General features: G+C 43.2%; 2 protein-coding genes across 2 annotated transcripts in view; both read right to left on the reverse strand.

Moving 5' to 3' along the window:
* Window positions 1–617: 617 nt before the first annotated feature.
* Window positions 618–23,365, reverse strand: part of LOC146510880 (rho guanine nucleotide exchange factor 4-like) — a 59,524-nt gene continuing 36,776 nt past the window's right edge. Inside the window, 9 exon segments of the mRNA XM_085172673.1 lie at window positions 618–1,908; window positions 3,056–3,133; window positions 3,337–3,580; window positions 11,839–11,970; window positions 12,077–12,206; window positions 16,082–16,314; window positions 16,573–16,752; window positions 18,867–19,067; window positions 19,249–19,428. Of these exon segments, the coding sequence (XP_085028799.1) occupies window positions 1,751–1,908; window positions 3,056–3,133; window positions 3,337–3,580; window positions 11,839–11,970; window positions 12,077–12,206; window positions 16,082–16,314; window positions 16,573–16,752; window positions 18,867–19,067; window positions 19,249–19,428 (1,536 nt within the window). The 3' untranslated portion in view covers window positions 618–1,750.
* The window catches only part of LOC146510881 (metalloreductase STEAP2-like), a 116,646-nt gene continuing 96,942 nt past the window's right edge, over window positions 3,662–23,365 (reverse strand). The window contains 1 exon segment of the mRNA XM_085172686.1: window positions 3,662–6,996. The gene's annotated coding sequence lies outside the window, so the exon portion shown is untranslated.

The raw sequence follows: 23,365 nt of genomic DNA on the forward strand, positions 1-23,365 counted from the left end.
CCCCCTGAGCTCCAGGTGTTGTGCCAGACTGATCGTGATCACCGTCCGCGGGAGCGCAGCTGCATAAAGCTGCAGCATCCAGATTACTTACAGCTACTTCCTGCAGCTGATATAAGATGAGGCTGAACACAGCTTCAACCGTCTGTTTGTTGAAAAATAGTAACAGAGCGCATTTTCTTGTTAGTAACTGTAATGGCATTGTAATGATAGGAATAGTAATTAGATTACTCGTTACTGAAAAACGTAACGCCATTACTTGTAACGCCGTTATTCCCATCACTGCCCATGATTCACATTCTGAATGTAAATAGTGTGGAGTCAGTGAAACTGTGTGTGTAGCTTTCTCATTTATATAGTCTGTGCTTCCCACAACCTTTAAATATAAGTAGTGCAGTGTAACTACATTAAGTGTGAACTGTATCGATTTTCAAAGCAATCTCCCTTTGAACGAAAAGCAAAGTAATACAGACTTGATACTTTCAGCAGGTTTTTTAATATATAAAGTGAAAATGTTAGCTTGTACTCCACGTTAGCGTACACATGGTTTGTCGTTAAAGAACTGAAACTCCAAAAAGACATGAAACAAAGTAAAAATCACCCCAAGTTGAAGCGACATGTGTCATTTTAGGAACGTTTAATTGTTGAACAGAAAGGAGTAAGGAGTACATTTCACTAAATGCACTTACAGAGCAATATCGCCGGGCTGCACTGATCTGACATGAGATTATACTGGAAATCAGATACACAGAGCAGGAATAGTGAGTATCAGAAACACAGGTAAAAGAATGTGTGAGACAGAGAGATGCTGTCAGCATGGCTGCACAATGAAACCAGCTGTAGCTATCAGGTTAAATATAGCAGGGCTCTTCAGAGATAAAAAAATATTCCTCACAGTATTTCTTTTAAGCACATCCATGCATGTCATTGTAAAGCATCCATGACACACTTCAAATGGCACTTCAACGAAGAACAGAAGAAAAAGAAAATCGAGCGAGTTGCGTACTTTCATTGACACAGCAGGTATCAGGAGTCGTCGAGGTTCAGACCGTGGAACAGCCGAGAACATGTGCTGAGCCGGTTTTTCTTTGGGCTGCGTTTGATATTCGTCAGGAGTTTGCACATTACACCAGAGAAGTACAAAACCAAATCCCGGTGGATCATAATCACCAAACAAAACATAGCTGAAATTATATTTCTGTACATGGAAACAAGAAATGTTTGAATGTCTCTTCATAAGCAGACGAGGAACAAATATAAAATCAGTTCATCTGGCACTAAATACACTTGGCATCTGTCAAATCATGAAGCAACAGAAGAGTGAAAATAAACAAGGTTCTGTTGACAGGCAACGTCTTCACAGAGACAGCACAGTCAGGAGTCCCACGCTCACCTGCAGCAGTACTGTACTAGTGCAGTACTAGTACAATAGTAGTACAGTACTAGTACAGTAGCAGTACAGTAGTAGTTCTAGTTCCAATCAGTGCTTGATTCAAGGTCTATTGAGAGTTTACGCTACCTATCTGACTCATTGTCTCTAGAGGACCATTCCCATGTCTGATTGTTGACCAACATATAAAGTGCTTTCAAAAGATAACATATTCAATTCATATCTATACAATAAATCAATAATTAGAAGATATTATGTGTAGGAATTAAAGAGAGGAAGGGTTAAAAACGGTCTATTCAGGCACGAACAGAGACTCTTTCTCCTGTTCCTTTTCTCCAAGGCTTCTTTTTCCTTACAGTTTTTCTACTTCTTGAAGGGCGTCAGTCTGCCAATGTTGTGCCAGAAGGTGGAGGTCTTGCGCTTGGGCTCAGCCAGCATAAAGACCTGCTGCTGGGGCAAAGCAGAGGGGAGAGAGGGGTGTTTCTGCCTCAGGAGGAAGTCATAATAAGGTCTGGACACCGCTGAGGAGAAGACGAACAACAGATCATTACTTATAATACAATAATAATACATTTTATTTATAGGTTAAGACCCTCAAGGTCACCTTACAAAAGCACAAGAACAATAGCAACAATACAATATAATAAAACATGGCAAAATAAAAAGCATGAAAGTATAAAAGCTGAGCAATGTAAACGTGGACTAAGACTGAATCAATTGTATGCAGTTTTGAATAGATGGGTTTTGAGACGTGATTTAAAAGTGGTGAGAGAGTTCGTCATCTGGTTTAAGTGCATCCAAAGTCTTGGAGCAGAACAGCTAAAGGCTCGAGTCCCATGGTAGTCAGGTGGATTTATGAGGTACACCGTAGAGAAGAGAATTACAGTAATCTAAATGTGACATGAGCATTGACAAGTATGGTGGTACTGTTTGGAGTGAGCGAGGGACGAAGGCGGTTAATATTACCGAGATGAAAGTAGGATATGCATTAGGAAACAAGGAAGGGTTTCATTATGAGGGTCTGAGATTGCATTTGTTGTTTAAATCGGTAAAAGTTCAGTATAAACTAAACCAAGTGAGCGGCTGTGAATGACAGGGAGACTTCTACAAAGAGCCAAACAGGTGAAACAAGAAAAATATTAGATATACACATAATCTGTTGACATACGCACATGGCAGCAGATCACAAAGTGTGTACTGCCAGACCTTTCGATTCGTTATCATCTATGGGCCACTTTTTTACCCCTTTGCTCAGTTCCACTGGTGTCGGTAGAGCAGGTCATTTACTAATTGGACTGGTTCTTATATAGCACTTTTCTACTCATCTGAGAACTCAAAGAGCTTTACACAACTTGTGCATTCACCCATTCACACAAACACATTTTTCTAAGTGCTTTATGTTCACACACATTCATATTCTGATGGATGCATCGGAGAGCAATTTGGGGTTAGTATCTTGCCCAAGGATATTTGGCATGCAGACTAGGGGAAACCAGGAATCGAACCACCGACCTTCCAATCAGTAGATGACCTGCTCTACCACCCGAGCTACAGCCACCCCGGTTTGGAAGGTTTAATCCCTGGCTGCTCCCATCTCCAGTCTGCACAGTATCCTTGGGCAAGATATTGAACCCCAAGTTACTCTACGATAAATTGACTGGTGCATACCTTTGGGTTTCCCAGCTGGATGGCTTTTGCAGGCATTCAACATGGCCTGTTTCTTCTGGACCTCTGTGAGAGTGAACCCTGACAAAAAGAAAAGAAAAACAACAGGTTTGTTCAGACATCAGACCGACAACATTCAAATCAGCTGACTGAAAACGTCCTTGACAAAATGAATCTGTATCTGTTTAATGCATGTGCCACGACAGTGCTACAACAAACTTGGATTGCCACCATTATTATCATCCAAATGTTCTTAGCATCCATTCATATGAAGACGAACTGACCTGTCTCGCGGTCTTGCTGGACCTGCCTCCTCTCATCAGTAAAGGCTCGGAGCCAGCGCTCTTTCTGCTCAGGCTTCTTAGCACATAGGAGGTGGACTTCATCACCAGCTAGCGAACGCAGTTTCAGAGCATTTTTTACACTGATGTTGAAGTCTTTCTCCTTACCATCCTCCAGATCTATTACTTCCATGTGGTCCATGTCAATCCGGCCCTTGTAGTAAAGTATGTCTCGGCGCAGGAGGTCCTGCAAAAATAATGGACAGCAGATTTAAAGAAGGGTTTGTTTTGAACAAGAGCAAAAAGAAAAGTAAACGAAAGCCAACAGGTTTGTTTTGTTTAGCACTGTGTCACCTCAACAGTTCTCAACAGCCGAGAGAAAACCCTAACAATCACATCACCCCTATGAGCAACCACTTGGCAACAGCAGAAAGAACAAACTCCCTTTTAACAGGAAGAAACCTCTGACAGAATCAGGCTCAGGAAGGAGCAGCCAACGGCTGTGACCTGTTAGGAGTAAGAGGAGGGAGACTTCCACAGCATGTCTTTAGTCCTGAGGTGAATAATAACAAATGACTGAATGTTCAAAGGTTGATTCTGTTCATCTGGACGTAGCGTTTTGTTGGAGAAACGTTTCGTCATCATCATCAGGTGACGTCTTCAGTCTCAGCTGCAGGTTTCAATCTTATAAACAGTACATTTGCATAATGACTGAAACCAGCCCACTGAAGGAACAATGGGCTGGGAGGTCAGTTCTTCATCATAATTATGCAAATTCTCATGACCATTGATCAACAACCACTGATCAAAGCCCACTGATCAATGGCCATGATTACCATGGTCAGCAGTTGTCCTTCTCTCCTGGATCGGCTGGATCTTTCTTTAGGCGTCTTCCCAGCTTTGACAAATGTCCAGCTGGGATAACCACATTTAATCAGGGCCTTTTTCCCACTTTGGCAAGGACTGCCTAAAGCTTGTTCGTCAGTATGAGCAAACAGCACGTAAGATGGCGGATTACAGGAACCACCTGAGATTCAGCCTCAGATGCAGACAAAACATGATTACTCCTAAAAGTCTGCAAATTAGCTTTTCAGTTAAAGGCTTCCAGGCAACAAAAATCCTCCAGAAGGCACAGCATCAGTTGCTTAATGAACGGGTGAGGCGGACAAATTTTACCATCGACGTGCTAAAATCTCAAGAGGAGTGGATCTGCCAGAGACTGACAATGCTTTTAGATGAGAGTACTCTTAAAAAGGTGTTTGACTTTACTGAGAAGGCTCGTCAAGCACAGCACAAAAAGTCTAAGACTAGGCAACAAATGAAGTTGACTTGTTGTACATCAGAAACCACAGCGAAATACGGAGAGTGTACTCAGTGACCAGAAGAGGGAAAGATGCAACACCGAGGATGTAGACAAGTGGGTGAAGAATTTGTCTGACAGACGGCTCACCCAAACAGAGAAAAACATCCTTGCTAAAGGGTTGAATTTTGCTGTCTCGGTGAGACAAATCCCGCTAGTGGAGCTGATCACAGCCACAGAAACAGCAATTCGAAACAACAATATTGCAGAAGTGGAAGCAGAACAACTACGGACGAAAGTGTCGGCCTGTCTCAGCAATGCAAAGCCCCCAGCATCCAACATCACCATGGAGGAGAGGAAGGCACTCACCTCACTTGGTGATGTCAACAACATTATCATCCTTCTGACAGACAAGGGTAGGTGCACAGATTTGCTAAACCAGCAAGACTATCATGAGAAAATGTTGTCACTGCTCAGTGATGAAAATACTTATGAGCCCCTGAAACGAAACCCAGGAAGTGGCTACAGGAAGAGGGTGAAAGACTGTCTGAAGCAGTTAGAACAAGACAAGGCTGTTGACCGGACCTCATACCACAGGCTGTACCCAGGGGAATCTACACCAAGTCTGTATGGTTTACCGAAAATACACAAACAGGGTAAATGGTAAATGGTAAATGGACTGGTTCTTATATAGCGCTTTTCTACTCATCTGAGCACTCAAAGCGCTTTACACAACTTGTGCATTCACCCATTCAGACCCATTCGCACAAGCACATCTTCTAAGTGCTTTATAGCTAACATTCACACACATTCATACTCCGATGGATGCATCGGAGAGCAATTTTGGGGTTAGTATCTTGCCCAAGGATATTTGGCATGCAGACTAGGGGAAGCCAGGAATCGAACCACCAACCTTCCAATGAGTAGATGACCTGCTCTACCACCTGAGCTACAGCCACGGTCTTAAAGGGTGCACCTTTAAGACCGATTGTCTGCATGATCAACTCTGTCACCTATAACATCTCCAAGTTTCTGGCTTCGATCCTCAACCCGCTGGTGGGCAGCTCTGAACACCACATCCAGAACACCCTGGATTTTGTTGAGAAGGTGAGAGATGTCATCATGGAGGCAGATGAAACCATGGTCTCGTACGACGTTACATCTCTCTTCACTTGCATCCCAGTCACAGAGGCGTGGGAGGTAGTAAGAGATTACAGGATGACCCCAACCTCAGCAACAGGACCGCTCTCAGCATCCACCAAGTGTGTTTGAACTGTGTCTTCATTCCACCTACTTCACATACAAGGGTCAGTTCTACAGGCAGAAACATGGGTGTGCCATGGGCTCCCAGTTTCACCCATCGTGGCCAATTTGTACATGGAAGAAGTGGAAAAGAGGGCTTTGCTATCCTACCCTGGAACACCACCAAGTAATTGGTTCAGGTATGTGGATGACACCTGGGTGAAAATCAAATCTCAGGACGTTCCACATTTCACGGAGCACAAACTGGGCGTCATCAGGACGCTACAACACAGAGCGAACACCATCCCCACTGACACAGCGGCCAGGGAGGCAGAAGAACATCAAGAAGGCCCTGAGTAAATGTGGTTATCCCAGCTGGACTTTTGCCAAAGCTGGGAAGGCACCAAAAGAAAGCTCCAGCCGATCCAGGAGAGAAGGACAACCGCTGCCCAAGAGAAAACGTGTCGTGATCCCGTACGTGTCAGGAGTATCAGAGCAGCTGAGACACATTTTTTCTAAACACCGGGTCTCTGTGGCTTTTAAACCCCAAAAACGCTGCGCCAAAAATTGATCCACCCCAAGGATCGGGTCCCTCGACACAAACAGAGTAACATAGTGTACGCTGTTAAGTGCAAGAGGATTGCCAGGATTTATACATCGGGGAAACCAAACAACCTCTGGCTAAGAGGACGGCACAACACAGAAGAGCCACCTCGTCAGGCCAGGACTCTGCAGTCTATTCACACCTACAGGCCAGTGGACACTCTTTCAATGATGAGGATGTAACATCCTGGACAGGGAGGAACGCTGGTTTGAGGGCGGAGTCAAGGAGGCCATTTACGTGAAAGGGAAAGACCATCTCTGAATGGAGGAGGGGCCTAAGGGTAAATCTGTCACCATCTTAAAATGCTGTGATTGCAGCCATTCCCCAACTCTCTGTGAATGGGACTCATGGCCATTGATCAGTGGTTGTTGATCAATGGTCATGAGAATTTGCATATTAATGATCAAGGAACTGACCTCCCAGCCCATTGTTCCTTCAGTGGGCTGGTTTCAGTCATTATGCAAATGTCCTGTTTATAAGATTGAAACCTGCAGTCAGCTGAGACTGAAGATGTCACCTGGATGAGTGACGAAACATTTCTCCCAGTGAAAACGTCCAGATGAACAGAATCAACTTTTGGAGATTTACTTACCTGGATGATTGAGCATGCATCAAGACGTAATGACTGAATGCAAAGTGGTGTATAAACAGGGGAGTGAAAAGGACATGTTCATAGCATCATGGAGAGCCTTAGCAGTAGCCCTGAGCCTATTGCTGCATATTTAAGAGAGAGCTGTGATCAAGTGACCCGAAACAAACGTTATAAAGCTTTATAGAAAAAAAGAAAGTGAAAAGTACAAAGAGGGCTGCCTCCTGAATCCAAACTGGGTGCTGGTTAATATAGGAGACCTGACAGCTAAAAGCTCTGCTTTCAGACTTGTGGCGCCTTGTGGCTCCTAGAGTAGAATAGGAAACAAAGTGCTCATTTGGGGTTGATATATGGTAAAATTTGGTGTTTAAGATGAGATGTGGCTTGATTATTCAAGACTTTGTATATGAGGAGTAATTAACTTTGACTCTGATTTAATAGCTAAAAATATGGTCTCTTTAGTCCATGTCAGAAATCTCACTGTAGGATTTTTGATCAGTACAACCTGAAAAATGAAGTATTACAATAGTCTGGCCTAGATGTCATAAATGCATGAAATGTTTTTTAACATCACTCTGAGATAGGATGATTCTAATTTTAGAGGTACTGTGCAAATGTAAGAAAGCAGTCCTTACTATTTACTTAATAATGTGCATTACAGGATATAATCTGGACGGCATCATCTTGGCCTCCAGTAACCAGGATAAGTATCTGGTTAGGGTTAGGGGGGATGTAGATTGGACTCAATACACAGGGCTCAGGAGAAAAGTTTACAAGACAAAGTCAGAAGCAAAGCAAAGGGATTTCCAGTTAGCGAGGCCCATGGCTCCACCACAGTATTTTCTTTCCTCAGCAATCTCTCTTTCAGTAACTCTCTGAGATCCATTTGCAGGTCTCTGCTGCCGAGTGAGCCAACACAGGAGGACTGGAGGATCATGGCACCACATTTCCATGATTTTTAGGGCAGAATATAAAAACTTCGGCATAATCTGAATTTAGAAAGAGATAATTAGAGGTAGTCCAGCCTACAGTTTAACAAATTTGTGAGCTAACCGCTCATGCCTCCACCCACTCACTCCATTAATTGACTCCGGCGCTGAACTGAGTTTTATTGACTTTTCCCTTGGTAAGAAACTAGGCTTAACTGTTGAGCCACTGCCTCATGCTCTACGAACCTCCTCCCTGAATGGTTTGCGTTTACCAGACGTCACCCACATTACTGAACTGGTAACATCATTCCGGAAATCATTGAGTTAATCAGTTTGTTTGTTTTTAAGGCTGCACTAACCCATCTGGTTCTTGGCTATCCCTGGCTGTTACAACACAACCCCACTCACTGACTGGAGAAATGGCTGCATTTCTACATGGAGGGAGGAATGCCACATGACATGCCTAAGATAATGACAATAATAATGGATTGGATTTATATAGCGCTTTTCTAGGCACCCAAAGCGCTTTACAATGCCACTATTCATTCACTCTCACATTCACACACTGGTGGAGGCAGCTACAGTTGTAGCCACAGCTGCCCTGGGGCAGACTGACAGAAGCAAGGCTGCCATATCGCGCCATCGGCCCCTCTGACTAACACCAGTAGGCGGCAGGTGAAGTGTCTTGCCCAAGGACACAACGACCAGATCAGATGGTAAACGGACTAATTCTTATATATCGCACTTTTCTCTCCCAGAGTACCCAAAGCGCCGTATACAACATGCCTCCTTCACCCATTCACATGCAAGCACTTCTAAACGCAAGTGCAATCTACATTCACACACAGTCACACTCCGATGAACGCATCGGAGGGCAATTTGTGGTTAGTATCTTGCCCAAGGACACTTGACATGCAGACTGGGGAAGCCTAGGATCGAACCACCAACCTTCCGATCAGTAGCTGAGCCACAGCCACCCCGAGAGAGCAGGGGGATCGAACCGGCAACCTTCCGGTTACAGATGAGCTTCCCAACCCCCTGAGCTACGGTCGCCTAGATCTGCCACCTCCGTCTCTCCTCTTTCCAGCATCACCTCCGCCAACACCTCCAAACCTAGCTGCTGTTCCTTCGGTTTATCATCAACTGGCTGAGGTATTTAATAAGGATCGTGCCTCCACACAGGCCCAGTGATTGCGCTATTGACTTGCTATCTGGGCACCATTGCCAACCAGTCGACTCTAAAGCCTGTCCCAGCCAGAAAGGGAGGCCATGGAAGAATATATTACCAACTCACTTGTTGCTTGGATAATTCGGCCATCTTCCTCTCCTTTAGGGGCAGGATTTTTCTTCGTGGAAAAGAAAGACAAGTCTGTAAGACCTTGCATTAATTATCGGGGTTTGAACACAATAACTGTTAAAAACAAATACCCGTTGTCTTTGTTGACTTCTGCGTTTGAACTTCTCTAAGGAATGGACAATCTTCAGTAAACTGGACCTCCGGAATGCGTACCATTGTTTCGCATAAGGGAGGGGAAACGAGTGGAAGATGGCCTTCAACCACTCATTTGGGGCAATTTGAGTATCTCGTCATGCTGTTTGGGTTAACAAACATTCTGGCAGTCTTCCAGGCCATCGTTAATGACATTCTCAGAGACTTCATCAACCACTTTGTTTTCGTCTACCTAGATGATATCCTCATCTTCTCCAGGTCAGTGGTGGAGCATGAACGGCATGTAAAACTAGTGTTGCAGAGGCTGCTGGAGAACCGTCTGTTTGTTGAAGCTGAGAAGGGCGAGTTTCATGTGAACACTGCTTCCGTCCTCTCTTCCATTATTAAACAGGAAAATCTGAGACCGGATCCAGTAAAAGTCCAGGCTGTCTTGGAGTGGTCCACACCACCAAACTGCAAACAGCTTCAACGATTCCTGGGGTTTGCAAATGTCTATCGTCGCTTCATTCACGACTTTAGTCAAATTGTCTCCCCTCACCTCTCCAAAGGTCCTGTTTCAGTGGGGGCAGGCAGCCCATGAGGTTTTTGCTCACGTGAAGCAACCTTTTGCTTTGGTGCCCATTCTCACCCAGCTGAATCGCACCTGACCCTTCATCGTGGAGGGGAACTTAGTCAACAGACTGAAGGTAAACTCCATCCATATGTTCACAGAACAAAATTACGACGTTGGCGACAGAGAGCTACTGGATATGATAAAATGGTTAATGGCCTGTATTTATATAGCACTTTACTAGTCCCTAAGGACCCCAAAGCGCTTTACATATCCAGTCATCCACCCATTCACACACAGGTGATGGCAGCTACATTGTAGCCACAGCCACCCTGGGGCGCACTGACAGAGGCGAGGCTGCCGGACACTGGCGCCACCGGGCCCTGTGACCACCACCAGTAGGCAACGGGTGAAGTGTCTTGCCCAAGGACACAACGACTGACTGTCCAAGCCGGGGCTCGAACAGGCAACCTTCCGATTACAAGGCGAACTCCCAACTCTTGAGCCACGATCAAGTTAGTGCTGGAGGAGTGGCGGCAATGGCTTGAGGGAACAGCTCAGCCTTTCACTGTGTGGATAGACCACAAGAACCTCGCCTACCTTCAGTCAGCAAAACGGCTTAATGCGCGCCAAGCCAGGTGGGCACTATTTTTCACATGGTTCAGTTTCTCAATTACCTACTGGCCTGGGTCCCAAAACGTTAAGCTAGATGCTTTATCACACCAGTTTTCACCTTCTGAGGAGGCTCGAGTGGAAACACTGGTCTTTCCTAGGGGTTGGTCTTTCCTGGGAAATTGAGTCAGTGGTATGGCAGCATACCGAACCTGATCCTGGGACAGGACCCCCGGACTGGACCGTGCAGGCCCAGGTGCTCCAATGGGCATGATTCTCGTGTCATCCTGGAATCCAACGCACCATCTCATTCCTGGGAGCCTGTTCTGGTGACTTTAGCTCAAGATGCCCGAGAGTATGTAAAAGCCTGCACCATCTATCCCCAAAATAAATCACTGACCTCTCCTTCGGCAGGCCTGCTCCAACCGCTACCAACCCCAGGCCCTCTTGATCACACATCGCCCTGGACTTTTTGACAGGCTTTCCACCTTCACCAGGAAACATGGTAATTCTGTCTATTATTGATTGCTTTTCCAAAGCAGCACATTTTGCAGCATTACCTAAGCTCCCCACAGCACTTGAGATGGACCAGCTGCTGATAGATCACTTGTTCCACCTGCATGCAATCCCTTCAGATGTTGTCTCCAACCGTGGACCTCAGTTCACGTCAAAGGTATGGAAGGAATTCTGCTTCACCATTGGTGCCCAGGTCAGTCTCTCATCAGGTTATCACCCCCAAACCAATGGTCAGACAGACAGGCTGAACAAGGAACTGGAGCCCTCTTCCCATTATTCACTGTGCATATGTATATATGCCCCTTTAAATAAATTTTTTCACTTTTCACTAGATTTGGAGTTTTGGAGTCCTGCGATTGAGTCCTGCACCAAACAAACCTTGACAATTCAGTTAATTTCTTCCACTGACCAAACTGTCTTCTTCTTGTGGAATTAAGTGAATTATTATTAGAAAGTTATAGAAATGTATTTGTATTTAGAATACAAATTAAGCCTATTAGCTTGACACATTAGTATTACCTTACACAGACACCTTGAGGGGACTGTTGTTGTGTTTTGGCGCTATATAAATTCACCTGATACACAACCATGAATGACCTTTTCTTTTGTACATATACGCTGATGCCCCTTTCTCCTGGCTCTTAGGGTGATTCTTGCCACATGCTTTTATCAGTACCTCACAAAATGACATCCATTGTAGAAAAAAAGGGCACCTTTTTACAGTACACCATCTGATGGTCAAAAAGGAAAAACATTCTCTGTTGGCTCTTAGCCTGAGGCAGGGATAGCTTGGTCAGCTCTCCCGAAAAGATGAGCTCAGAGCTTCTGCTGAGGACATCTTCACCCTGTAAGGTTTAAAGCACACATGCAGCTATTAGGTGCTTCTCAGACATGCTGCAGTTAATAGTAAGTGTTGGAGAAATGTTAGAAAAAAGATGCTTCATTACACACCTCAAAATCCTCAATGGAGCTCTGCCACTGAGCGATCTTGTCGATGTTTTCAAGGCGCCGTTTTCTCTCATTTATAAGCCTGGCAACATTCTTCATGGCATTCAAAGCTGCCTCCACGTCTTTGTAGTCCCTAAAGTTTAGAGAGTGACATGCATTTGGATTATAAAGTAAGTATTTGTGGTGATTCATTAACACACTCTTTATATTTTCTGTGAAGCACAACTGATGCATCCGCCATGCTGCAGAACTCCATTATTAAACAACTGTTAAAGCAATCACTGAGTTGTTGAACAGGGCGTCGTGTTACAGTTACAGTATAGTGTGGTTTCGGACAACCTGTCAGAAAATGGGGCTTTCTGTTGGAAAAACTAAAACGCCATGTTAGTCTTTTCAGACTGAAAACCAACTAATTTATCAGAGGTCACCTTAGAGTGAAGGAGACATTTTATCAGTAACTGTAAACCTTCTGTGCCTCACTTCACAAAATATCTTTAACAAATGCACCATTTTATTTCCGTTCAATTGAATTGAATTTATAAAGTGCCAATCCACAACAAAAGTCGCCTCAAGGCCTTTTATACTGTAGGGTGATAAAGACCATACAATGTTAGAAAGAAAATCCCAACAATCAAATGAGCCCCCATGAGTGGGAAGGAGAAACTCCCTTTGAATGGGAAAAATCTCAGGTGGAGCCAGGCTGAGAGGAGGGGACAGAGAAGTGAGCAGAGAGACACAGAGTTACTAATGATTGACTGAATCATTCATGAATGAATGAATGGATGTGTATAAAGCCACAGAGAGTGAATGAAGAAGAAATGGTCAGTGAATCATGGGAACCCCCCCCAGCAGCCTAAACCTATTTCAGCATATCTAAGGGATGATTCGGTGTCACGTGATCCAGCCCTACCTATACGCTTTAAAAAAGGAAAGTTTTAGGCCTAATCTAAAAGTACAAATAGCGTCTGTCTCCTAAACCCAGACTGTGAGCTACTGATATCCCATTCCCCCAACTCTCAATTATGATAGTATGGTATTATGAGGTCTTTAAGATAAGATGATTATTCAACATTTTGTATGTAAGGAGAAGGTTGTTAAATTGGGGGATTTACAGCGAGCCCATGGGGAGAATGTGGGAGAAATATGGTTTATCTTCTTAGTCCCTCCAGCCTTCTCAGCTGAAGGCTTTTCAGGGAAATAATACTGGATTTTCAGTAGTTAACGAGTAATAAATGCATGAACTGACAGAATGTTCTAGTGATATTGCACAAATACATAAAAGTAGTTATGTATGTCAAGGACATGGCCTGATTAAAAAATGACACAGGTTCCTCAAAGGGCTGCTAGAGGCCAAGGTAAGTCCAGTATCTGATTAGACATAATGTTTTTAAGATTCCTGCAGCCAAATTAAAAAGAAAAAATCTCAGTTTAAGGTAAATTAATCATATTAAAGTTGGGCTATCACTTAATGATCAGACTTTGAGCAGTCTTGTAGGAATGAGTTCTAAGAGACATGTTTACATGTTAGAGAAAGTCAATATAAGCAGCTGTTAAAGCTGTTGTATTTACTCGTACATCCTTGGAAAGGGTGTGAAATTTACTCTAATTGTTAGAAAAATAATAATCATTACTAGTCTTTACTATTAAAGTCTAAAGGAAGACTGCATTCAGCAGAGCTCTGACTCTTTGTCAGCCTGGAAAACGTGTTAAAAAGAAACCTATCATTGACAGATAGTAAGATGTCCCGGCTCTACAGAAGACTTTTCCTTCAGAGTGTTGGATTGTGTGTGATGAGGACACAGAGGCAGGCGGAGGTTTGAACAGAAGCGAGCCCTTTATTGAACCGATGGAACAGGTACAAAACAAAGGCAGAAGTCCAAGTGTCAATGGGAACTATTGAAAAACTAAACTTGGAACGACAGAAACCAGAAGATAACAGGACACTCTGATAAGGGACAAAGGGGAACTGACACCAGATAAACACAGGAGGGTGGTCAGGGGAAGTGGAGACACATGGGAACACAGCTGAAGCAAACAGACAAGATAGGGGAAGCAAAACTGAACATGCACGAGACAAGGGGCTGACAAAATAAAACAGGAAAAACAATACAGAGAGAGTGAGGGACAACCTCGACACAAAAGGGAACTGAGAATGAACGAGGACGAAGAACTAGAAATATAGACAATAACCCAGGAAGCACGGGGGGAACATCAAAGGCACGAACAAATCCAGATAAATCCAGAACACTTTTCTCAAAACACAATACAATACAAACAAAACATAGGATGAAACAGACCCAGGGATCCTAAACTATAGCATTGCTACGTAAAGCAAAAAACAGATATTCCAGGTCAAATTAAGGTCTTCCAAAGGCGCGATAGCCTCTCCAGCTTATGAGTTATGTGTTTAAGTTAAGTTAAATGCAGTGTCATTTCAACATATAAATGGATGGACTTACAACAACTATTTGACTGGGCACTAAACCTGACAAAAAAGTCAGAGACATCAGATAAACACACGGAAGATGATGGAAACAACTAAAACTGTTTTTGTCTTGTCCAGTTAGAGTGAACAAGGATAAATAGAGTTTTAATTCACCTTTAACAGTGATGGATGGATGGTTGGATGGATGAATGGATGCATGGATGGATGAATGGATGGATGCATGGATGGATGAATGGATGGATGCATGGATGGATGAATGGATGGATGGATGGATGGATGGTTGTTTGCCGATTTTGGTTTGGAGTTTGCTTGTATGGGAGCAGACACAGTCTCTACGGGGATGGAGTTTTGGGGGTTTGCTGGAGGGTGTTGCTACAGGTCATCAGAACAGCCTGGCACTAAACTGCAGAGCCTTGGATTGGTTCTGCTGCAGCCCGTTACCTGCATGTCATTCCCACACACTCTTTCTTCCCTTGCTTTACTGTTGTTGGATCAAGGACACGTCTAAAACCTGCAGGACACCGGCCCTCGAGCCCTGGAGTTGCCCACCCCTGCTCTCAGTAGTTTGTTCACCTCCATCTCGGGTCATACATCCTCATCTGTCACACTAATCCTCTGCATGTCTTCCTTCACTACATCAATGAACCTTTCTTCCTCCTGCCTGACAAGTCCATCTTGAAGAGTCGCTGTCATGGACTCTGGGGTGTTGGCCGAGTTTGATCCTGAATGCTTCTTCTCAGTTTCCTGTGCCGTAGTTGCGAGCTTACTTTTTTAACTTTCACATTTTCCTCATTAGATTTGTGTTATGTTTTATGGACATTTTTTTAGGCTTACAAAACAGGTTGTATTCTGTTTATTGGGCACTTTTGTGTATCTGCCTTCTCTATGGACAATTTAGGATGACCATTAACCTAACATGCATGAAATGGGACTAGAAAGAAACTGGAACATGCAGGTAGACATGCAATTCTCCATCTCATACTAATATATTATTCTTGTTTTCCTCTTATGGAAGTTTCCGTGACCCCTGGTCTCTATATGTTCCTCCCTGAGCCTGGTTCAGCCACACGTCTGAAGATTTAAGAGGTCTTCCTGTTAAAAGGGAGTTCTTCCTTCTCGCTGTAGGCAATCATTGTTTGACATTCAGTTTAAGGCAGAGGCTCTTTTTTTTTATATCCCACTAAGATTTAATGCTGCATCACTCTTAAGAATGAAGATGAAACCCAAAGAGTGTAAAAGTAAAACCTCAGATAACTGCATCTGACCACGTGATGCCCTGGTTAAGCCTTTAGGAAATCTTCAATTTTGAAATATCTCCCAACTTGTGATTCTGTTATTCTGTTATACTCACACGGGCAACTGTTGAAATTAAGAAAAAGTCATTAAGCTATTTTAGTGCTTTCATTTGGAGGAAAAGCTTTGTTGGTGACACAGAAAAGCATGTGACTGTCTGCATGGACTCGTCTACTGATGAAATGTACGTCACAGAGAGGAGCCAACTGGACCCTCGCTAGCTCGGGAGCACTTAAATTCTGACAGTTTGTCAAAGAGCTTACGGTCACCTGTGCTGAGGGTTGGTATATTTGAGCAGTTCTGCCAGCTGCAGCGGGTACTTGCAGATCTTCTGAACTGGAGTCAGCAAAAAACCATCCAAAGATATGTCAATCATCTTCTGAAGCAGTCGGCAAGCCTCAAAGAAGAATACATACTTGTTGACCTTCATCAACTTGGAGAGTTGGATGCAGGCATTGGGGTGGTTGTTGCAATACTCTGAATAGATCTGGAAATCTGTTTGCTGAACACACACAACAACACATCGGGCTAGAGGTGAGAGAACGGTGTGGGAAGAGTGTTTAACATGTGACTGAAAACACCTCAGACCTGTCATGAAACATCATAAAGCATTTTCAATTAATCAGGCAAAATAATGTAACATAAGCACTATGACATGGACAACTGAGAAGGAAGGTGTGTGTGTGGGTTAACTGGTTTTCTAAAGGTTTTAAGAAAACCAGTTGAAGATCTTTTGTTGTTGTTTTTTGAATCGGCTTACATGTTCAAGGAAGCAGCAACCAATCTCACTCAGATGTGGCTGCTCCTTGTTGAACTTCTGCTCGAGACCTTTGAGGAACTTCCTCTGGAATCGGTAGATCTCTTCGATATTCCCAAAGATGGTACGAAGCTGCTCTTCAGTGAACATGTCTGTCCTTTTGCGGCACTGTTTGATGTAACCCTGAGGGACAGAGACAGGAGGAAAACCTGATGTTAGATGTCAAACATACAGCACAGTGTGTTCACAGACTAACTGTTCTCTCTTTAAGCGCCTTGAGGCGACATTTGTTGTGATTTGGCGCTATATAAATAAAATTGAATTGAATTGAATCTCATCATTGGTCATTTGTACATTTCAGACTATCTCAGAGTTCAGGCCCAGATTTCCTGATGCTGGAGGACAGATTTCCAAAGTTCTTTTTCCTACATGCAGGTCAGGTTTGGGGGCCAAATAAAGGGACAGAATCACTGACAGGGTCTTGCTGGGGGGCCTTGGGCTCTGGTGGAGAACGTCCAATGTGTTTTTTTGCTCAGCATGCTGCTGTCCACTGCAGCTTGGTCTTTGCTGTTGGTTGCAGCTTGGGGCCTCTGGGCATATGTTGGTTCTCATTATGCACATGTTCCCCGCCCCCCCCCCCCCCCCCCCAATCAAAATGGGCCACAGTATTATCATTTCAGTAGTAATAAGAATGAAGTTTATGAAGTTTAGGAGTATACTTGCCAACATTTAGATGTAAAATGTTCTTTGTGTAAGTGCAGATGGGTGTGAGAACTGGAAAAGCGTTTTTTTAAACTTGTTATAAAAGTGTATATGCAAAAACTACTGCTATGTGAAATTAAACTGGTGAGGTAAAGTATAACTGTTGGTGAATGTTTTGCTAATCAAAAACTGAACCCTTCTAAAAGAAGAACGTCGTGTAACTCATACCAGTGATGTTGGAAGTGAAGTAACTGTTGCTGTGATTTGGCGCAATATGAATACAACTGATGCTGAACTGATGCTGGTGTCATCACATTTTGAAAATTTCTTCAATACAATTTAATATTGTCCTGGAGATCAAATAAGGTCAAACTTTCCTAAAATGTCTTTTTGTATTTAAAAATAAATTCTGTTACCTTTGCTTTTATTGGCAAGATTTAGGCAATGAAACTGGTATATGGCAATTATAAATAATGAAAACCTGAAATTCCATTTTAAGCAATAAATTGCCCAAAAAAATTATAATGTAAGTTAATTTAACACTCCATTTTCAAGACAGATAGATAGATGTGTCATTAAAGGAAAGAGCCAGAAAACTCATAAATGTATACGAAGCCAAAGTAAATAGGGAGTGAGTGCTTTGGTGGAATTTTGCATTCTTGGAGTATTAACCTTTGTTTCTCTTCCACAGGTGTCTTTGGTCCTGTCTCCATGAGGGAGGTTTCTTCCTTTTAAAAGGGAGTTTTATTTTCCCACTGTTGCCAAGTGCTTGATCTTTGGGGCTCCTGTATTACTGTAGGGTCTCTGTTGCACATTGTGAAGGGTCTTGAGGCGAATCTAGTTGGGATTTGGTGATGTATAAATAAAACTGAACTGAATCCTTACATTAAAGTTTTGACCTGGAAGATGACATGTCTGTTGAAAATGTGACTCTGGCTTGTTGTACACTTTAATAAAGAAGCAATGTTTTTTTTGTTTTTGTTTACAAAATATTGCATGTTTTAAAGTCTTGCTCTTAAAAAAAGGGGGCAACAACAAAAGCTAAGAGAGGGTTGTAATTCATTCAGCAAGTCCCTGTGCTGGTCTGTACTCTGCCCACAGTCCACAGACATGATTTACTCGTAAATATCTACATTTCATAGATATTAATGTGAATGTAAATGACAGTTTGTCCTTATTTGTCAGCCCTGTGATCAATCCTCAGGCCTCTTATGCATTAACAGCTCAGCCTCAGGTGCTGCAGCTTGTACAAGCGGTAAAGAAGATGAATGGAAGGATGTGACCTGTGTATACATTATCATACAGCCTAGACTTGAATCAGGCTGCAGGTTAAATACTGTGGGGAGTGTGCAGACTGTAATACAGTTATTCACAATAACGTTTGAGCTGCTCAAGCAGATAATGGGATGAGAAAAATGTCAAAATGAGATGGTCAATGAAACTACGGGAGGATTTAGACATTTAGAGGGTTGGCAGGTGTATTGGAGACATACAAGAGAGTTAAGCAGAAAAAGGTTCCTCATCTAGAAATAGATTTGTAGATGAAGCTCGAGCAGATATGTCCCAAGTAATCACCAATCAATTTCAATGCAAACCTCACAGATGTCTTTCAGGTGCTTGATGTAGTCTCTCTCTGTGCTCATAATCTCATTGATGACATTTGTTCTCATCTGCTCTTTGCAGGGTAAACCAGGTCCCAGCAACAGGCCCAGACTTGCCCGGTCCTCTTGTCCAGCCTGAGCCTCCTCTAGGTGGGCCAGATACTCGTCCATGGGTTCGTCCTGGTTCACACGCAACTGGAGAATGCAGCCAGTGTTAAAAGTATGCAATGGACTCTAAGTGGCTCAAATAATAACCCTGTCTGTCATCTTTTTCTTCACAGATGCCACAGTTTAACAGCAGTTTGATGTCTTTTGATATATATCCTGTATATCCTTACCTGGAGGATTGAACATGCACCAGAGTACAGTTTCTCACCCGTACAAAGCTGGCAGGGAACCAGCCCTCACTGTCCATGATGCGACCCCACCACCACTCCTTGTTAGTTGCATCCACTACTTCAATGACATCACCAGCCTTGAAACCTAGCTCCTGGTCATCCATGGTAACATGGTCCCAGAGCCCCTCTGCATACACCACACTGCCATCACTGATGAGCTGCAGAGAAACAACAACAGGAGGGACTGTGGTCACATACGATCAACTTCTAGTTGGACTGCAGTAGAGTCGTGGTTACAGGATTAATGTAAGAACTCTTTCAGCCCTGTAGCCAGGTACAGGTGTGGTCTAAAGCTTGCATACACGCTTCATGGGCATGAATGTTGTGCTCATTTTGGGCATTGATTTCTTTTCTTAGGGTGACATGAGTGTACACATCTTTACTATATCCTGGGTCTGTTTACTCAGTGAGTTTAAGCTTTTAGGATTGTAGTTTTTCTTTTTTTCTTTAAATCTCTTATTCTTGGTTTTCCCAGGGTTTGTATTTTTCCATGTACTTTTCCAGTTTCCTGTTTCTGGAATCGGATCTACTTTAGGCACTGGTGTAATTAACACTCATCTTTACGGACACCTCCATGCATTTGAGTCCGCACGCTTCCACCACAGCACAGCAGAATTTCATGTAATGACTAAAAAACAAGTTTTAATATATTTTTATTTTTTTTCTAATTCACACAGGGTCAAAAGTCTACATACAGCCATACTGATATCTGGTAAAAATATCTCTTAGTAGGGTGCACCTCAACCAGACGCTTTAGATATGCCTGAATGTTGTTGATGGCTAAGTCTGGCTGTATATTTGTGCACTCTTCTTAGCATAAGTGCCAGAGTTCACTTAAATTCATTGGTTTCCTGCTATGGCCCTGGCTTTAAGCACAGTCTACACATTTTCAAAAGGATTAAAGTCAAGGGCCATTTCTAAAGAGCTGCAGATTCCAGGATTCAATTTCAGCTCAATTTTATTTATATAGCACCAAATACCATCACAGGATCAACAGCTCAAAGTGTATGTAAGCACAAGTTAAACGGATACGTCACTGCTTTACCAAGATCTCAAAGAAGACCAGAACTGTTAACCTGAGACGAGAACAACTTGGTAGCATGTTCAGGAACAACCCAGGAGCCATTAACGGCTGTGTGTGCTATCATTTTGTGTTGTGACAGCGTCCACAGAATAAAAATGAGAAGCTAAAATCAAAGTAAACTTAGAAGGACATACATTATGGAAGAAGAAGAAAAAGAGGAAGACGGTAAATGGATTAGTTCTTATAAAGCGCTTTGGGGGAGCCAGGGATCAAACCATCAACCTTCCGATCAGCAGCTGACCTGCTAACCTCCTGAGCTACAGCCACACCTCCCGGATGGGAGCAGTGTTACTGAGGAAAACTCTGAGGTGATCATCACGGTGCCTTGTATGCTCCACCAGGTCATTGCGCCATCATGGCTTCAGGCTCACAAAGACCATGTATAACTTTGCTCAGCCTCACATTTCTGCAGACACAACATGCATCCTGATGTATCAGCTGAGCATCCCTCCTCTCTGCTCACTTGATTTAGATTTTAATGACACAGCAGGACCTCATCTGAATGTTAATAAAATATAAAAATTACAATAGATAAAAATACATCTCTTAATGAGGGTTGTGCTGATGGAAAATGATGACAGAAGCTGACTGACAATAGCCAGTCAATGTCAAAGGAGCTTGCAAAGAAAAGCGTCTGGACTTCTTTAAGTTAAGTAAAAAGAAGTCCAGACGCTTTTCTTTGCAAGCTCCTTTGACTACGATGACCTGGATGACTGAGAACCTTCACAGACATAGCCAGTCAATGGGATTTTTAAGTCGTTTCAACACTGGCCCATTAAACATCACAATTGTAATAAACCGATTCTGCTTGTGACCTAACACATCTGCTAAGACAGATGTATGTGTGTGTGCATAGACACAGACACACACAGACACACAAAATCGTACCCACACTTCTGCTCTGACAGTAATGTGCCTGTATGGAGCAGTTACAAAGCTCCATTGCCACTGGAAAAACATCAAACCAGGGGTGTCAAACATAAGGCCCAGGGCACAGAATTGGCCTGAGCAAATACCCAAATCGGGCACATTGGATGACACTGGAGCTTTTAATCGAATTTTCACAAGCATTACAGCTTAACTTACAGATAAAGACCTTACCAATAGCAATTCATCCTAGATGAAAGTAATTAAATTGATTTAGTAATATATTTCTGTAGTTTTAGTGCTCTAATAGGGTGATATGGTACTACAAGGTCATTAAGATAAGATGGGGCCTGATTATTTAAGACCTTGTATGTGAGGAGCAGGATTTTGAATTCTGGATTTAACAGGAAGCCAAAACAGGAGAAATCTGCTCTCTCTTTCTAGTCCCTGTCAGTACTCTTGCTGCAGCATTTTGGATTAGCTGAAGGCTTTTCAGGGAGTTTTTAGGACTTCAGTCGTCCAGCCTGGAAGTAATAAATGCATGAACTAGTTTTTCAGCGTCACTCTGAGACAGGATATTTCTAACTTTAGAGATGTTGCGCAAATGGAAGAACGCAGTGTTACATATTTGTTTAATATGTGCGTTGAAGGACATATCCTGGTCAAAAATGACTCCAAGGTTCCTCACAGTGTTACTGGAGGCCAAGGTAATGCCATCCAGAGTAAGAATCTGCTTAGATACCATATTTCTAAGCTTTTCAGCGCCGAGTACAATAACCTCAGTTTGATCTGAATTAAGAAGCAGAAAGTTAGCGGCCATCCAGGTCTTTATGTCTTTAAGACATTCCTGCAGTTTAACTCATTGGTGTGTGTTATCTGGCTTCATGGACAGATAGAGCTGGGTGTCATCTGCATAGCAGTGTAAATGTATGCTTGTATGTCTTCTAATGATGCTGCCTAGGGGAAGCATGTATAATGTAAACAGAATTGGTCCTAGCACTGAACCCTGTGGAACTCCATAATTAACCTCAGTGTGTGAAGAGGACTCTCCAGAGTGTGATTAAAGTGGTGGGTGGGTTCTTTTACATTTTGAGAGAGATTAATAACTAATAGCAGGTTAAATGCTGTGTTGAGGCTGTCATTTTTATCATCCCCACTTGGGGGACGCTCCCATAGGGCTTAAAATCTGGGACTCTCCACCAGCTGCTCTTAAAACCGAAGAAGCTTCTCTGATGAGAGGTGAAACGTCTTCAAGAAACTTCAGACGCTTTTCTTTCCAAGCTCCTTAGACTACTGAGATCCTTCATAGATACATCCACATGGTTGTTAAAATCACCCACAATAATTGAGTGAAGAAGAACCGCTCAGTGCATCACGGACCTAGACTTATTGTAGCATAACTAAAGGAGGAGTCATCTGATAGAGCCCTAACTATACGCTTTATAAAAATGGAAAGTTTTAAGTCTAAAAGTAGAGAGGGTGGAGGAAACTTGTGTTTAGGCTGTGTGTTTTTGCCCTGGTTTCTAGATCTAGGGACTATCCAATGTTAAAATTTCAGGGAACACGAAAGTTATGATGGAGAGTGGGTAGGCGGTTGCAGCTGCAGGTCACAATTACTGTCTCTGAAAAAGAATCTGAAGATGAGCTAGAGATTGTGGACAGGAGGACAAGAAATCAGCCGACATCTGGAAAGCTGGAAGGTGACAGAATACTACTGAATGAAGCATAGACTAAACTCACTAACAGGAAAACCACGTTATCACTGAGTGGGTGAAGACAATCTGGGAATGAATAAATACCACCCGCTCAATGAGGGGATGCTGATTAGGTATGAGGGGACGAATCTAACTCCACAACTCCACTCCTTAGAAGGAAACAACAGCTCCAACACATAACTAAAAACAACCTAAAAATACCCTGGCCATGATAGTACCCCCCACCCCAACGGTTGCCACCAGGCGGCTACCTGGCTTGCCTGGATGAGCCCTATGAAGGCCTATAAAAGGGAAGGATCCATAATGAAAGACTGGGGAATCCAGCATCTTTCCTCCAGGCCATAGCCCTCTCAGTCCACCAGAAACTGAAGACCCCCACCCCGCTGCCAGACGTCCACAATCTTGTGAATGGATAAGAATTGGACAATT

This window comes from Neolamprologus multifasciatus, chromosome 9 (genome assembly GCF_963576455.1).
Source record: "Neolamprologus multifasciatus chromosome 9, fNeoMul1.2, whole genome shotgun sequence".
NCBI lineage: Eukaryota > Metazoa > Chordata > Actinopteri > Cichliformes > Cichlidae > Neolamprologus > Neolamprologus multifasciatus.